At 44.3% G+C, this 17,635-nt stretch overlaps 1 protein-coding gene across 1 annotated transcript; it reads right to left on the bottom strand.

The window, feature by feature from the left end:
* Positions 1-11,724: 11,724 nt before the first annotated feature.
* Positions 11,725-12,756, bottom strand: OXGR1 (oxoglutarate receptor 1). The gene has a single exon (XM_048933227.1). It carries the CDS (start codon positions 12,754-12,756, stop codon positions 11,725-11,727), a length of 1,032 nt encoding a protein of 343 aa, XP_048789184.1.
* Positions 12,757-17,635: the final 4,879 nt, after the last annotated feature.

Raw genomic sequence — 17,635 nt, 5'->3', positions numbered from 1 at the left:
GCATAAATTTTGCACTTGTCCTCACTGAATTACATCCTGTGTTTTCAGACCATTTCCCCAATTTCTATAAATTGCTTTGAACCGAATGCTATCCTCAAGCATGCTGACAGTCATCTTGTCATCTGCATGCTTAAAGGGTATACTTTCTACTCCATTGCCTAAATCACTAGTGAATATAGTAAGGGTGAGCTCACTGCATAATCTGGACTTGGATGGAAAATTTTGTGATGCTAAATGTCCTGGAGCTGGGTCTTGCACTTCTCTCCCAGAAACTACCAACAGTGTTATTTATGTCTGGAGCAGCAGCTCAACCGCAGCTCCAGCAGCACAGGCTTTTGTGAAATATCTGAGAGAAGCAGCAACATATCAGGTTTTGTGCCTTGTGTGGCCCCCTTGCGGAGCATTTCAGGGAGAAGTAAGTTCCATCCCAGGATGAGAGCTGGATGATGCCGGACCAAGCAGCTTCTGAGGCCAGCAGCCCTCTCCATCCTACCCTTGTGTTCCATCCCATTCCCCAGTTTGGGTCTGCTTCTCTGGCTGGGTAGCTGGGAATCCTGGATGCTGCTATCTGGTTTCTGCCAACATTTTTGATAGATTGAAGACGTTCATGTGAAGCATTTTGATTCTCCCGACTTGGCACTTTCTGGGGGAAAAGTACCCTGTAGGAAATTTTTCGATTAACTGCAATCAGCATATATGAATTCTTCCCAGATAAGCTAATACAGGGAACTCAGCCCTCATTCTGAGAGCAAATGGTTCTCTCTTATCTCGGGTTGGGCAGTTTTTCCCAATTCTCATCCTCAACGGTTGGTGTGTGGAGATAACCCACACCGCAACCGTGGCAGTGGCTGGATTGAGCTGGAGTCTCCTGGATAGCAAATTGCTGATCTCTTTGTCACTGGCAGTAAAATATCATGTTGCTTCTGCATGTCAGGATAGGGGACAATAAACTCTCAACCAAAGTGGGCTGATAGGAAGAGAAGTCCAGCAGTCATATAGTTAATCCTTTCTTCAAAGACTTGATTCACATTGCTTTTCACCCTCTGGTATCTCTAGCTCAAGAAGAAGAGTACAAAAACCTCCATCATCTGCTTAGGAGCAGAAAGGTTTAGGATGAGAACTTGTACTCCTGAGATGATGCTTTTCATGCACCACAGAACACCAGCAACAAGTAGGGCCTACTTTACAGCTCGAGTCAATGCATGTTTTGTGCTTTGTGGAATCAATGGAACAGCCTTGAATTTCTCCTTTTCTTCTTCTCAAAAAAGAATTCATAAGACTGTGCAGAATAAAGGCCATCTCTCTATATTACAGCACCTTTAGATAAGGCAAGGCGAGGAAATTTTGTACAAAATTTAACATCAAATGCTCCCCTGAGGCAGCTTTGTGGTGAGAGAGAACAGGTGCTGAGATCCATCTGGTCCTTGCCAAAGTCACCTTGCTGACTCCCTGCAAGAGAGGTTTGCTGGTTTCCACCCAATGCCACAGACTTGTGTAGAACAGTCCTTTATTACTACAAGATAACATTTTCTTTGGAGCATGAAGATTTTTGCATGAGAACCACATCACTTGAAGTAGTTCTCACAAGGAATGTTGGTAGAGGCATTGATAACCTCTGGGTAGAGAAATGTGATCTCTTGGAAGAGTCTGGTAGACATCAAATACAGCCCTCTGCTGAATTCCACATACCTCTCCCCAGCCAGTGCCGGTATCCAGCAGCGCTGCATTCACACATTACAGTACAAGCCAGATAGAGAATATGTAATTTAACTTCATTTGTCAGCACTGCATTTCAGGATTAATGCTTCTTCCTTCTCTCCCAGTAATGTGCTGTGAAAATCTCTTTGCAAGGAATTCACTTGCCTCAGTGTGGTGAGAACACACGCTGCTGCCCAAAGGGCTCCTCTCTGGCTCATTAGGGCCACCGATGTAATTCATTTCCAGGCACACCTCCTCTTTAGCCTTTGATGTGATAACTGTGGAGACTACTGCCTCTAGTGTCACGTCTCCACCAATTTCATCAGCTCATTTGACTGGAGGGAGATGGAGGGAGATCCACTGCCACCCACCAGGCTGTGCCAGCAGGTGTGACCCTTCCAGAATAGAGGGGACATGTGCCTTTCAAAACGCACAGCTCTTGCAGTAGGAAACACTGCTGCACCTGTCTTCCTGAGTTCAGTGAATTCCAACTCTAAGGTTGGGAAACTGAGAGGAATAACCCCGGAGATGTGCACTGTCCCAGCCCTACCGTCTTCAGGGCAGGAAACATTTTCCTGTCCCCTAGAGCTCTGGTCCTGGTTCTGCACAAGAAAGGAAGCAGAAAATAAACTTTGATTCAAAATACTTTTCCTAGTCTGGGTTATAGTGAATCAGTGTGGAAGCCTGCTTTGGAGAAGTACGATGGGTGGTGAAAGATATCTGTTCCCAGCACCCTTACCTCAGACAGGCTCACCTGCTCTTCTGGGGAGAGAAAGAAGAAAAAGAAAGATGTGCTGATGCCTACAGCCACACTTCTCCCTCGTGCAATAAGATACAAAGAAACCCGTCTGCATTTCAGATGTGGAAAAATGGGTGAGGAGGAAGCAAAAGCCGTTACTGCCGTTACTGTTACTGTAAGTATAAACCAGGTTGTGCTTCTCTGGAAGATGTTGAACCAACGCTCCCACCTTGCTCTTATGGATGATACAAACATCATTTTTTTCTCTTTCTGTGCTTCGCTGCTTCTCCAGCTCAGATCTCCTGTTCCAAATTACACGCTGTTATCCCTCATACTTAAAGCTTTACCAAGGAGATCACTTTTCTAGAAGTGTTTTGTCTGCCCTCTACTGGGAATTCGAATTGTAGCACTTGCAGGGAACGAAGCCCCCGATGCAGAGCCAGGAACTGCTGCAGCAGCTGCTCTCCGTGATGCTTCCAGCACAATACGATGCCCCATTCCTGTTTCTACAAGTCTTGCATTTGGGGGGAAAGGATAGGGGGAATGTTTGCCAGGATTTTGTTCTGGTACAGAGGATTTCCATTGATTTTTGTCAACCACGTAGGTGCAGAGTGCAGTGCTGGGTGTGCATGTGGGCTGAGCTCTGCTTTAACTTGGCCTTCATTGCTGACGTATCACCACAGAGCAATCAAGACTCCCTTGAAAACCTTGCCTTAAGCCTTTAATGCGCTCTGAAAAGCCCGGGGCTGGGAAACGATCTTTTGCTGCTGCTCATTTGCTTTGTGACCAGAGGCAAGTCGCTTATCTGCACTGTGTGCCTCAGTTCCACCACCTGTTAAGCAGGAGTGATGTGCCAGAATCACTGTGCAATTTACCCACAGAAAGGTAGAGGTGAGAACACTCCTGTGGGCAGGGGCTGCTGCCTTGTCTGCTCAGATAACTTCCTGTTGCTAAAAAGCCTCATGAAGTGAGAGGAAATAAGGGCTTTCAAAGGGATGTACTTCTTTAAATTGCTGCAGAGTATGTTTGTATCTCTTTTTCTGCCAGGTCTACTTCGTTACTTCTGAGATCATAAACAATCGGACAAGCCTGGTTCATTCAGTTGAAAATAGCCCCTGTGGGATCATTTGGGGCTGAAGTAAATCCACTTCTAATGCTCCTCTGTTCTGTGCCAAACCATCTCCTTCATGTCTGGCTCAGATTCAGGGGAATTGTCTTGAAAGTGCCCTGGGAGACTGCTAGCTACTGGTCAGGGCAACCCAAACCATGATTTTAGCAGAAGGCATAGAGGAATTTTCAAATATTTCTCCCAAAGAACTGATGGTTCCTGAGGAGCAGATGGTAAGGGGACAAAGGGGACAAACCTGACAGCAGGTTTGCTCACCATGCTGACAAGGGAGTGAGCTGGAAACATAACTATGCTTAATGAAAAGATATGAAGAAGCACATGTCTCTGGGAGCTGGTACTTTCTACCTTGTTTCATTAGGATTTAGTACAGCATTGGCTGTCTCCTCCCAGCACTGCATTTCTTTCCTCTTTGCCTTATATTCCATTATTATTTTACAGACTTAAAGTAAATCCATGACATAATTTGATCACAGAAAAAGCATAAGTATAGAAGAACACCTTAGAGCTCTGTTTTCCTTACAAGAGCAGAGTGTCACTGTGACTGTAGCTTCCAGGCAACCACCTCTCTCTTGGTTTAGATATCAGTGATATCATCCATTGCAGAGAGCAAAGGAACTGAGGGGAGATTTTAGGAGATAAAAATACCCTTTAGATCAAGTGCCTTTCAAGATTCTAGAGGTGATGAATCAAACATACTCTGCATTATCCTTTCCTGCAGCAACCCAGAAAAAAACATGTTCCCTCTGTGTGTTTTTGAGAAGTCAGCGTCTGAGTTCTAAATTTTGTTTTGGAAAGAAACTCAATTCACTGTTTACTGACTTTTCCCCTTCTCCCTCTGGGTCCCAGAGTACAGCTCTGATTCAAACAGGAATGTATTTTCTCTCCTGTGTTAGAAATCTTCTCTCTCTGTGCGCCACTGCAGCATGCAGGCATCCCAGGCACCAAGGCTGCAAGACACATCAGTTAAAAGCACTGCTCTCTTCCAATTCTGAGCCTGAAAACAAGCCTGGAAATACACCTTCTTCAGGGCACACTTCTTTCCCCCCAGGACATAATTTGTTAAATATTTATGTTAAAATGGCATTATCTGACACCACTAATGCCTCTACTTTCACAAAACATAAGGGAACAGAATAAATATATTTTTAAATCTCTTCTCCTTTTGTTCTGACAGGGAAAAGTTGATACATTTCGGTGCTTGAAGCAGTTGAATAGAAATGTGTTCATTGCTTGCTTGTTGTTTTAGGATCATTGAACCTGCATTTGCAGATGAAAGAATAGCGGCAGAGAGGAGCAGCCATCCCAAGTTTATCCTCCTAGCAAAATGACAACATCTGTCTGAGGTCTAAATGACTCCATGGTGAGGCTGGCACTGCCCTTCCTTCACATGGTGGATCTCTGCTGAGGAGTTAAACTGCACAGCTAATGTCACAGCAGCCCAACTGCACACACAGTTACACCTGAATGAAACTGTGGTTTTGTCTCAGATGGGGATCCAATGCAGAACTTTCAGTAGTCAACCATCACCAAGCTTTCACTCTCCTAGATGTTAACCAGGTTGTTCATTTTCATTATACATGCAATTTAGGCTCTTTAGAAGCATTCAGTCAGACTCAGAGCACTGGAATTGTTTGAAAGGCAGCTAGATTAGGACAAGGACAGATTTTGCAATATACTTCCTTGTTGTTTTTGTTGTGCATGATGAGTGTTTTCCCTTGGGAGTCAGTACTGGGACAGTTGCTCTTTAACATCTTCATCAGTGACATGGACAGTGGGATCGAGTGCACCCACAGCAAGATTGTAGATGACATCATGCTGTGCACTGCAGTCAATGTGCCTGAGGGTGGGATATCATTCAGAGAGACCTAAATAGGCTCAACAGTGGGCCTAGGAGAACCTTGGGAGGTTCAACAAAGCCAAGTGCAAAGTCTCGCACCTGGGTCGTGGCAACCCCTGCTATCAGTACCATCTGCGGGATATAAGGATAGAGAACAGCCCTGTCAAAAAGGACTTGGGGGCACTGAGAGATGGGAAGCTGGACATGAACCAGCAGTGTGCCCTTGCAGTCCAGAAAGCCAACCATATCCTGGGCTGCATCAAAAGCAATGTGGTCAGCAGGACAAGGGAGGTGATCCTGCCCCTCTACTCTGTGCTGGTGAAGCCTCACCTGGAGCACTGCATCCACATGTGGAGTCCTCAGAACAGCAGAGAGACATGGACCTGTTGGAGCACATCCAGAGGAGGGCCATAGAAATGTTTCAAGGATAGAACACCTATGAGAATAAGCTGAGAGAGCTGGGGCTCTTCAGCCTGGCAAAGAGGAGGGTCTGGGGAGACTTGATAGTGTCATTTCAACATCTGAAGGAGGGCTATTAGAAAGAAACTCTTTAGCTGAGTCTGTTGTGATAGGACAAGGGGAAATGGTTTCAAACTAAAAGAGGAGAGATTTAGATTGGACATAAGGGAGAAGTTTTTTACAGTAAAAGGTAGTGAGGCACTGAAACAGGTTGCCCAGGGAGGTAGTGGAAGCCCCATCCCTATAGACATTCAAAGTCAGGCTGGATGGGGCTCTGAGCAACCTGATTTCATTGCAAGGTTGTTGAAGTAGGGTCCTTCCAACTCGTACAGCTCTATGATTCTATGCCATTGCAGTCAGTATTTTTTTCAGGGAGGTCTGAGCATGAGTTGAGTTTTGCTTTCATTTCTAATGGGAGTGCACAGTGTTAGCAGAAAACATAAAAATTGCTGATTGCCTTTCCTCACAAGTAATGGTAGAAAATAACTGCTGCAGTCTGATATTACGTAAGTCACTGTGAAGAGTGAAGTTTGACATGTCTATGAAAGCAGTCAGCAATTCCACAATTTCTTCATTAGTATCATCAGAACTGACATCTCTCTAAGAGGTGTGAACCCAGTTTACCTTGCAAAGTTTCTTTTTTGGACTCTACGCAGTCCCAGGCAGAGCGCAGATGGTTGGCATGAACTGGAGTTGTCACAACTGTCTTTGTGGACGAACTTCTAACAGAAACCTGGTTAGTGGAGCATAACTACTTTGTGAATCGGCCTGCAATATCAAAGTAATTTACGTAGCTTTGTTGTCACACTGTATGCAGGGCTTGGATAGTGTCTCCTGTTTACTGCAATTGAAACACTTGTCCTTGTTCCAGCAGTAAACTTACAGCTGCTAAAAATAGAAGCTATCAAATCCTACCTTTCACAGTAAGTAGAAGGAATGAGTCACATGAGATAATGATCTCCTGGTCCCACAGGGCACCTGAGCAGACCTTAAATTTTTTAAAAATGCCTGTGCTAAGGCTGAGCTTTTGTCAGATTCAGCCACACTAACAGAAAAAATGACTGCCTTTCTGGTGGAGACTGCCGTCCCACCGGTGAACCGTGGGTCCCGAAAGCGTTCCCTAAATACAGGAGAGATTCAGGTTGGATATCAGGAAAACTCTTCACCAGAAGGTGATGGGTGATGAGCATGGAACAAGCTGCCCAGGGCAGTGATCATGGCGCTGAGATGCTGGAATTCATGGACCATTTGGACACTGCTCTCAGATATAGGGTTTGAATGTGGGTGATCCTGTGTGGAGTCAGGAGTTTGGATCGTTGTGAGTCCCTTCCAACAAAGGAGATTCTGTAATTCTGTGGGTCAGCACTTTGAAAACAGGTAATTAAGCCCAAACTGAGTGAAGAGAAGCAGTAGGCAAGCAGGTGAAGGCAACCAAACTACAGTTAAGTTAAAAGGAGAGGAAGAGGTGGAAAGGCTACTTACCAAGTCACCGAAACTATGAGACTGTCACTCTTGCTGCTATCATAGATGGAAAAACTTGAACACTTCCATTACACACTTTTTTACCTTTAGTCCCTTCGTTTTATGTTGTATGTGTGGCTGTACTTCTGTTCATATGTGATAAGCTCAGCTTGGGCTTGAGAAAGAAGAGCTTCTGAGAACAGGGATTAAAAATGTAATGATGGTCCTTGCTCTGAGAAGAGGAAAAAAGGTATTTTTAACCCACTGAGAGGCTTCAGATCTGTATGTATAAGCAGTAGGTATATCTTGTGCTTTCATTTTCACAGAAGAGGAAGAGAATATATACTGTGTGTTTGTGCTTTTTTTTTTTCCACATTGGAAAGTTAAGATGTAATGAATTCATGATGTCAGAAAAAACTTATCTCACATGAATCATCTTGTGTATTTGTTTAAATTCTGGATGTGCATCAAACATGCATATGTGAAACCAGGCAGCTTGAGCATGAATCATCACCATCTAGTGGCAACAAAAGGCATATGAAAAGATTGTAATGTCACACGCACAGTACTTGTAAAGCACCATCTCTTCTGTAATCAACCATAAAGCCCAAAACAAGGGAATCTTGCATTTCCCAAATATCTTTGGAATGGTACTAATCCATAGTGGGTACCAGCTGTTGTTGAGAAGCAGGTGTCTGCTGCTGACCCTCCACATGCCCCAGGTGCCACAGTGCTGTGGCAGGATGGTGGGACAGCCTCCAGTCCCAGGGATGTCCCTGGACACTACTTCTTTCACTGGCATTGATGTTACCAGCAATGCATACCTAATTGTAGAGTTCAGTGGCCAAAATGGATCTCCAGAGGTCAGGTGGCCTTGTGTCCCTCTTGTCAAATGTCTTGATAACTGCTCCTGGATACAAGCAGTGGCATGGGCTCCTCTTGTCCTTTCCAGTGCATCACTACCTCCACAACAGAAAGCCCTTCCTGATGCCCTCCCTCGAGGTACGTTTGGACCATTTGTTTGTCTGTTCAGTTCCTTTTCTCTTTTGGTCATTCCCTCGAGAATACTCCTACCATGCTCCACTCATCGCTTCTTCCCTGGCTTTTATTTTTCCTTGTGTGTCTGTATAGTTCATTATTTCTACTTAAACTCAATACTTTGGACCTGTCACTGCCTAATAGCACTCTGTTTTTTCAGAACATGGTTGCAATTTGTCAATGAAATTTTGTCCTCTCAGCTTCGTGTCATCTGCAAATATGTTAACCAGACTTCATTTCATCATCCAATTTGTTAATGAAAACACCAACTATCCCCAAGCCCAGGACAGATGGGTCAAATCCCCACGGCATAGTTGCCAGAATCCTTTGTTTTTTGGCTCAAAGCTTGCTTCCTGAGGTATTTTTTGTGATAAAAATCTGATTGATTTATTGAGGAGGCAAGTGATGGGTGCTACCATGTGACAATCGGCATCACTTTGTGGACATTTGAAAGCCCCTTCCTCCAGAGCTGCTTGCCTCTGGAATAGAGTGCTCGGAAGTGTTTACTGGCAGAAGATCTGGCCTGGGAATAAATAGCTCTAACTTGGTATAGGAAAACTGGGGAATGATACCATTGTGTCCTGTGAAAAACAGGATGCAGGTGGGCATCCCTGATCCCTCTTATCTGCTGGCAAGGCCTGGAAGATGGGAACGAAGGAGTTTCTGCTGAGATCCCAGAGCCAGAAGTTGCCATTCCAAAGTGAGTGACTCAACCATTTTGGACTTGAGCTGTCACTCCAAAGACAGCTGACTCAATCAATTCGGACTTATAAATAAGCCGGTACTACCATTCAAAAGTTGCCATAATTGCCATGGTCACCATCGTCGTCAACAGAAGAATGCCCGAACACCCCCACTACTGAAGATCAGTGACTGAACTACGAACCATGCTGGATCTGTGGTGGTGACTATCTTCCTCTTGCTTCTTATAGAGACTTCTTGCTTCTTCTTTCCTATCTTTTCTATTGCCCTCCTTCCCTTCCCCATTACCCTAATTCACAATAGTGTCTGTCCTCCCCTTCCCCGTCTCCCTGATTAAGATCTGTAGTAAACTGGTCAGACCAACATTTGAACCATTGTTTCTTAATCTTGCGCCAGGTGTACAGATATTAGAAGAACCTCCTCTCCCTCCTATAAATTGGAGTGAGACAATAGTCCCCTCTACTTTGACAGAAAATCACAAATCCGGCTGTTCTGAACCCTCCATTAAAGGGTGAGAACGGCCCTATAGCAAAAGAGAAAAAGTGAGAAAAGGGCTTCACAGAGACTAAGGATGGGGGGGGGGGGGGGGGGGGGGTTGGGGGGGGGGGTAGTTAGAGATAGCTTATAGAAGCAAGAATGTAGAGTTTGTTAGAAAAATGAGGGATGGCAGACACTGGGTCTGGGATAATGACGGGGGTGAAGACCATAAAAATAAAGGTTTGAGAACAGCCCAAGGACATCTGGCAGTGAGGTGAATAAGTGTTCACAGGGCAAGCAGAAACCAGTTTGTGGGCTGCCCTTCTCGCAGGTCAGAATTTTACAGCAAAGGAAGACCATGTTTCTTCATCCCACAGCCACCAGGAGGAGACCTTCACTCACTACGCACACACAAGGGGGAGGGTCTGCATGCTAATAGGTTCTCAAAAATCTTGTGAATATGTATTCAAATTCCTGTAAACAATTGATTATGTATTAGTTTGTCCTATATCTGTAGCATGCTTTTTCCTCACGGTGTGCAATTTATGCAGATCTATCCCCTTTGCACCCAGCGTATACGCGTTGCCGGAATAATCATACCTGCTTTGTAATCTTTCTTGGGTTACAGAGTTTGATTCCGCACATCCAGCACTGTAACCAGCTACTTACAGTAGCTACTGGTTTCATCTAGACATTTTCTTTACTTTAAACTTGAAAGAATCATCTCAGAGTAAAAATTTTTCCAGGAATCAAGCATTAAGAAACATGCTTCTTTTCCTCCACATACAGGCTTACTAATGTGTTGCAGTAGAAAATCAGATTAATATGGGATTGTACATACCTAATAAACTCTGATAAAGTGCCTGGTACTCACCTGCACTCATCCCATAAAGATCTGGCAACTGATCATTTGTTCCAGTACTTTTCTGAGATGGATATTATCAAAACTGTTTTTTTAATTCCTTTTTCCTCCCTTTTTTCAATACATGTACCTTCTTGCATGTATTTCCCTTTACTCATCACATTCTTTTCCTTTGGTACTTCTCTCTCATCTTTCCCTAGGCCAGCACTGAGATTTTATGATCCGGTTCTTCAGTGTCCTATGGTGAAGTTCATTAGGCCAATCAAATTTCATGAAATCATAGAATCACAGAATCATAGAATGGCCTGGGTTGAAAAGGACCACAATGATCACCCAGTTTCAACTCCCCTGCTATGTGCAGGGTAACCACCCACTAGATGAGGCTGCCCAGAGCCACATCCAGCCTGGCCTTGAATGTCTCCAGAGATGGGGCATCCACAGCCTCCTTGGGCAGCCTGTTCCAGTGTGTCACCATCCTGCCTCAGTTTAAAACCATTCCCCCTTGTCCTATCACTGTCAACCCATGTAAACAGCCATTCCCCTTCCTGTTCATATGCTCTCTTCAAGTACTGGAAGGCCACAGTGAGGTCTCCCCAGAGCCTTCTCTTCTTCAAGCTAAACAATCCTAGTTCCCTCAACCTTTCCTCATAGGAGAGGTGCTCCAGCCCTCTGATCATCCTAGTGGCCCTCCTCTGGACCTGTTACAAGAGCTCCACATCTTTCTTGTGCTGGGGGCCCCAGGCCTGGACACAGTACTCCAGATGGGGCCTCACAGGAGCTGAGTAGAGGAGAATTTGAAAACACCTGATTTATCTAGGTGCTAAGTATGGTAATTTATGTAATTCAGAGGTTTCAGCAACCATGACAATCCTCTGTGTCTCAGTCCAGCTGTAATTAACAAAACACTACACCAGTGGCAGCACTGAACTCAATGGAAGTTATTCTCTTGTCCAAACCCAGCTCCCTGCGTTTCTGTAGCCAGTCTCCAAGACTGAAGGAAGAGAATTCAGCATTTCCCAAATATCTTTGGAAACAGTCTGATTAAGTTAAAATTCTGCCTTTAAGGAGGTTTACATTTTTTTCTCTTCATTCCTTTATTTTATTTTATTTTATTTTATTTTATTTTATTTTATTTTATTTTATTTTTTAGTTGCTAACAGAGGTATGTATGTATAAGCCTGCTCCTGAGATGACTTTTTGGACAAGCACTCTATTACAGAGTGTGAGAATTCAGCAGCAGTTCTCACTGCCATATCCATACACCTGCCTATGTGGCAAGAAAGCAATCCCAGGTTTGCTGGAATTTTCTTCAATGGATTCTTCTATACCCTTAAGGTGATTTCTGGCTTGTTCATATAAGTACTGCTCCCAGGTGGTTGGATGCATTTGCTCCTCTTGCACCATGAGAGTGAGAGGATGGCCTGCTGGAAGTTATCTCCCATCACAACGTACAGCAGAAGGTTACCACAGGTGTTGAGTGCAGCCAGAGGTCGAGAGATGATATAGATGGTGTGAATCTGCTTCTCAACATGACAGCTGACGGGACACAACTGCAGTTCAACCCGAGCAACCCGAAAAAGGTGGAAGGGGAGGAAGGACACATAGAAGACCACCAAGAGGATGATGGCAAGTCTGCGAGCCTTCTGTTTGTGGCTAGCCTGTGTCTGGGGCCCAGTGGCTAAGGCAGAAATAATAAGTGCATAGCACAGAGTCACTGTCACCAGGGGCAAGAAGAAGGCCAGGCTGGTGAGCAGCCAGTTATACCACCTGATTGCACCCAGGTTTTCAGAACTGGTGAAGTCAAGGCATAAGGATCTGTTTTGCTCCTCTCTTAAGGAGATCAAGAAATTGATGGGAGTGACAGCTGCCAGGGAGATCACCCAAATGGCTGCACAGGCCACTGCTGTCCACTGCTTCCTTTGGACTTGGAAAAATTTCATAGGGTGGACAATCACCATGTAGCGGAAGGCACTGAAGCAAGTGAGGAAGAGGATGCTGCTGTACAAGTTGAAGTGGAAGCCAAAACGAATGAACTTGCACAAGAATCCCCCAAAGATCCAGTGCTCCCCATTGGCATAGTAGTGTATCAGGAAGGGAAGGCTGGTGAGGTAGAGCAGGTCTGTAAGTGCCAGGTTCAGCATGATGATGGTGCTGCTCTTCCAAGGCCTCATCTTGAAGCTGTAAACACAGATTGCAATAACATTTCCTGGGAAGCCCACCAGAAAGATGAGGCTGTACATAACAGGGAGGTACAAAGTCTTCAGACTGACTTCTACATCGGTGCAGTTGGGAAAATCACCTCCAGCATCTTGCCAGGTCGTGGGGTTGGCTAAATCACCACTTGTCGTGTTCATGTTTCTTCCTTAATGCTTTAGGAAGAGAGAAATACTTAGTGTTCTCTGACAGAAAAGACCCTGTACTAGCCTGTTAAAAACAATGAATAACCAGGTTTTATTTCAAGTTCCCACAACTGCCTCTGTTATAGTGCCTTTATTAAATAAGAAAAGGCCTTGCTGCTTTGGTGAGAGTTAATCCTGATCTATAGGCCTTTTGTTCATATTTACACAGATGCAGAAAAAAATTTATTCCCACATATGTATTTTAAGGGAAGGGTCTCCACAAGCAGAATGTAAGGGACTCCAAGCACCACGATGGGTGATATGCGTCCCTCAGTACATAGAGGTCACCTTCTGCTCTCATCAGGGCTCAAGTGCAGCAGAAAGACGAACTGGTTGTGTTGTGCCACTGACCACAGGCACAGAGAGGAATGTTCAGAATGTTGCTGCTACATAAAAGCTATTCACATCATTGCTAATTAACTGGAAAAGAAAGCAGATGTTGAAATGTTTGCATATTCTTTTTAACACTGGAGTTTGGTAGCATTTTTATTCCTGCTTCTTGAAAAAAAAAAGATACACAAATATTTAATTTTTTTAGTTCATTAACAAGATTAATGTTGCAAAGAAACAGGCTATTTCTAGATTTTCCATTAGCTGCTATGTAAATGTCTATTCCCTAAAAAAAATTAAAAGGTGATTTTCTTACAGACAGTAGCCTTCAAAGTTCTCTGAAACATTTGAAAAAATGTGGCCAACTTTGCAAAGCAGCCGTTCTCAAGATATTTTCTGAGACTTGATCAAGATTCAGTGGACTTAAAGATAGTCATAGAATCATAGAATTGCTCAGGTTGGAAAAGAACTTCAAGATCATCAAGTCGCCTACTACGCAAGTCCAACCTCAACCTAACCTAACCTCAACCATACTACCCTAACTCTAACAACCCTCTGCTAAATCATGTCCCTGAGCAAAGTACACAGAATCTGCAATATATAGAATCTCCAGTAGGAAATATGGGGCCAGTGAAGCTCATAGGAAATGACTGCCAAGGTCATGTGCTGTAAGAGCTCTTGTGTGGATTCAGGTTTTGTTTTAGAGCTGTTTTGAAGGGAAAAATATTGAGTAAATTTCAAGTGTAATTATTCCCTGAGGTAGGCAACCTCTTACAGGGTGCTGTCCATCCTCAAATTATTGTGGTCTGTATCTGTTAAAGAGAATCCTACCAAATCATCCATTTCTTGTTCCACCTTGAATTTTCTTGATGTGGCTCCTACCCTCAGTCACTTTTGGGATCTCACAGAGACAGGTTCCAGGATTTTAATTCAAATTTGCTTGGAACATACAGATGAAATGTATTTAACACAGTTACTGTGTGGATAAATCAGTGGCTTGAATTCAGGTGTACAGCAATATACACAGTAGCATTAGCATTCCACCCTGTATGAGAAGGACAGGACCACCTGAGAAAAGCCAGTGCTGTCTGTGAACCTCTGCCATATAGAGAGATGCATATGGATGAGGTCAAAGAGAAGATGATGTGTAAAGATGGCTGGTCAGAAGAAATGCAGTGACGCTGTCGTACCCAAACCAACATAAAGCCACCCATATGGCTAATGTTTAACCAGCCAAACAGCAAAGGCCCTGTTCCACAGCAGCACGCTGCCCATATTGGGAGAACAGCCCTGCTCGCAGTGTGGTGTTTGTAGTGTGCACCTGTTAACTGAGCTGAGGGGCATGGCTGGGTGCTGCCTCCTGCACTTTCTTCATGATTTTCTTAGGACTATCATTTTGTCAACAGCATTTTTTCCTGCCTACCATTGCATTGGTGCAGCAAATCCATAAGGACCATAGAACAAACCCATAAAGGCTGTAGGGCAAATACTTACAACCATCAAAAAGTGTGGTGGCAGCAGCTGTACTCAGACGCTGCATCCATGAGGACCACCACATTTTCCCAGTGGTCCCTTACGTTATGGGTGAGGTATCTGACAGGGCAGGGTTTGGGTCCCAGGCCAGTTAGGGACATCTGGTATGGGGACAAGCACTGCAAGAAGAGCTGAGTCTAGGGGTCTCCCTTCTGACCTGCCATAAGATTACACCCAGTGTAACAGGCTGCCAGTGACCAGAGAAAGCAGGCAGCAAGTCTTTGCTGTTGGCCTTATTATTTCACAGTCAGAATTACAAATAGAATGTAGACAAAACTTAAATCTAATTAAGCAACAGTTTGTGCTGTGGCAGATTTTATCACACTAAGTAATTGGCCGTAATGGGACTTCTGCAGCCTGAGCTGAGGGCAAGTGATATATGCTGTAGACACATAATGAACTTTAAATAAATTATCCAGGAGCAGAACTCAAAATAAAAGGGAGCTAGATTATTGAAATAGAAACCCTCTCTTAGTCTTAGCAGTGGAGCCACTGCTCCATTACACGCTGTTCTTTACTGTAACCAATTGATCCAAGTCACTTCAAAAAATGTTGTGATTGCATGACTTTAATTGCAGTCACGTATAAAGGAAACGTATTTGCTCCTGCATTGTGATAATTTAATTAGAGCCTGCTGGAAATAGAAGCCAAATGTCTGCAGCCGTGGAAAAGTAACCTAATACCCGTAATTGGACTATATTTCACACAGATGTGTTGCTGAATAAATTAAACACGATTTGGCTCACAGTGTCTGACTCTTCCACTGGCTCAGTTCTAAGAACCACAAATGATATTTTAAAGGGTGGAGATATGAGTTCAACTTTCCTCAGTCTGTAAAATTCTATGAGATATCTCCATGCAGAAAGAGTATGTGGATTTAACCTTAGTAGTGGATGCATTCCAGAAAAGATAAATTTGTTGTTAGTTTTTTCCATGCCTTCATCTCCTTTAACTCTTTGCTCATTTCTCCCCATTTTGCCCTCTCTCTGCGTTCACGATGTTAAAGCAAAATAGACACGTTACCTGTAAGTCCTCAGCACAATCTTCTCTCCTCATAGCTGGACCCTTAAATATCCTGCTCCTGGTGCAGTGGGGTGATCTGGGAGGCTGCAGAAAATCCCCAGCTAAAGGCAGGTCAGGGGAATGCTCTGTTTCTGTTTGCAGCTCTATGCCAGGTGAAGGCAGCGTGGGCAGCCCCAGCCCCTCAGACCTGCATGCAGACTGGCTGACACATTCCTGTGCCAGCTGCCCTACCTGGCCTCTGCCTCTTGCATATGATGTATGGGACTGGCCCAGAGTCCATCACAGCATGGGTCAGGACTGCTTGTAACCTGTCTGGTTTGGCTGAGGCAGTATTTTTTGGCTTCTTCCAGCCTGCCAGAGGTAAGTAACCTGTGCAGAGAGAAGCAGCACTACAGCAGGGTCTAAGTGAAGGAGCACCAGCTCATCTGGTTCCAGCACATGGGAAGTGGGAGACGTGGGGTGTTGTGGAGAAGGAGCAGGCTGTGAGCTGGGGGGAGCTGCTCTGCAGAGGGCTGGGTGGATGCTGAGGGCAGGACCAGGCCCTGGCCTTTCCAGAAAGGTGCCTTTGTTGCCCACACTGTGAGCAATGTGACCACTGCCTCTCCTGTGGGGAGGAACTTGGAAGGAAGTCAAAGAATCATAGAATCATTAGGGTTTGAAAATACCTCTGAGATCATCCAGTGCAATCATCAACCCATCACCACTATGCCCACCAACCCTGTCCCTCAGTGCCACATCTACCTCTCACTTCTCTATCCCTCTCTCACATCTCTCTCTCTTCTGTCTCTCTCTTCTGAAAGGGAGGAAGGACACAGGCACCTTTTCAGGTGCTGTGGGACAAGTGTTTTACTTCCCTTGCACATTGACCTGCAAGGAGCATGGGCTTGCCCAGAAGTGCTGAGGTGATTATGTGGGAGGAGGCAGTTAACCATTTTATGGGATGACTTTGCTTTCTGGCGTGGTGCCACCCGAGACTATGACACTGCTGAGATTTCCTGCAGAAACAGTGTTTACACGTATTGATTGATCTCTCCTCCCATTCTTTCCAATAGTTTTGTTTCTTGGGATAGCAGTACTCCATTGTGGACAGGCATCTTGTTTAAAAGCAGCAATCATTGCTCTAGTTTCAAGTTTCTCTTCTTTTTTTTTCTTGTTTTCTTTTTTCTTTCTTTTTTTTTTTTCCTCCATGAAGAAAACAAATAAACTTTTTCAAAAGCATAAGTACCAGATTTATTTTGAATCCAATATTTGCAGACAGGTGGGAAAGTTATTATCTTTAGAGGGAAATGTTTGGTTGAGGCTGAAAGGAACTTGAATGTTTTCCAACGCTGAGTTTAATTTCAGATCTGGCATCATTGCTCATTTGAAGCTATTATTTACTTTTTCATCATGATAAGTAATGTGAACTTGGAAACACAGGCAGTTATGTACTGTATGATGTAATGGTGAATATGAGCCTCAAATTAATTTGCAAACAGTGCAATTTAAATAAATACGTAACTGCTCTGTTTCCTTACCTTTATACAAGGGCTGCGCTGAAAGTCATGCCTCCTATTTTATTATGTTGGCCCATAGCACCAGAGGCGGATGTTGGTGGTAGGGCAGTAGAGGTTGAACCTTCCCACCAATATTCCCTTCCATGTTGTTGCTGTGTGACAGATGGCAGCAGAGGGGCAGTCTGACAGAGTGATGTCTGACATAAAAATGCGTATGAAGAAAAGGGGTGTCACTGAACTCCTTTACACTGAAAAAATGGCACCTATTGACATTCATTCAGGCTTGCTGAATGGTTATGGAGACAAAATAGTAGGTGTGAATACATGAGGCAGTGGGTGATGTGTTTCAGCAATGGCAGCGTGGTTGTCAGCATGTCCCTGAGAAACAACTGCTATGAACCACTGTTGTTTTCTTGTTATCGAAAAGAGCTGAAACCACTTTTTACCATGTG

This window comes from Lagopus muta, chromosome 1 (genome assembly GCF_023343835.1).
Source record: "Lagopus muta isolate bLagMut1 chromosome 1, bLagMut1 primary, whole genome shotgun sequence".
Classification (NCBI taxonomy): Eukaryota; Metazoa; Chordata; class Aves; order Galliformes; family Phasianidae; genus Lagopus; species Lagopus muta.
The sequence above is the reverse complement of the archived record's forward strand: the minus strand, read 5'-3'. Positions and strand labels throughout refer to the sequence as shown.

Bases quoted from the DNA above. Each gene is read 5' to 3' on its own strand.
- OXGR1 (XM_048933227.1), bottom strand. From the start codon at position 12,756: ATGAACACGACAAGTGGTGATTTAGCCAACCCCACGACCTGGCAAGAT.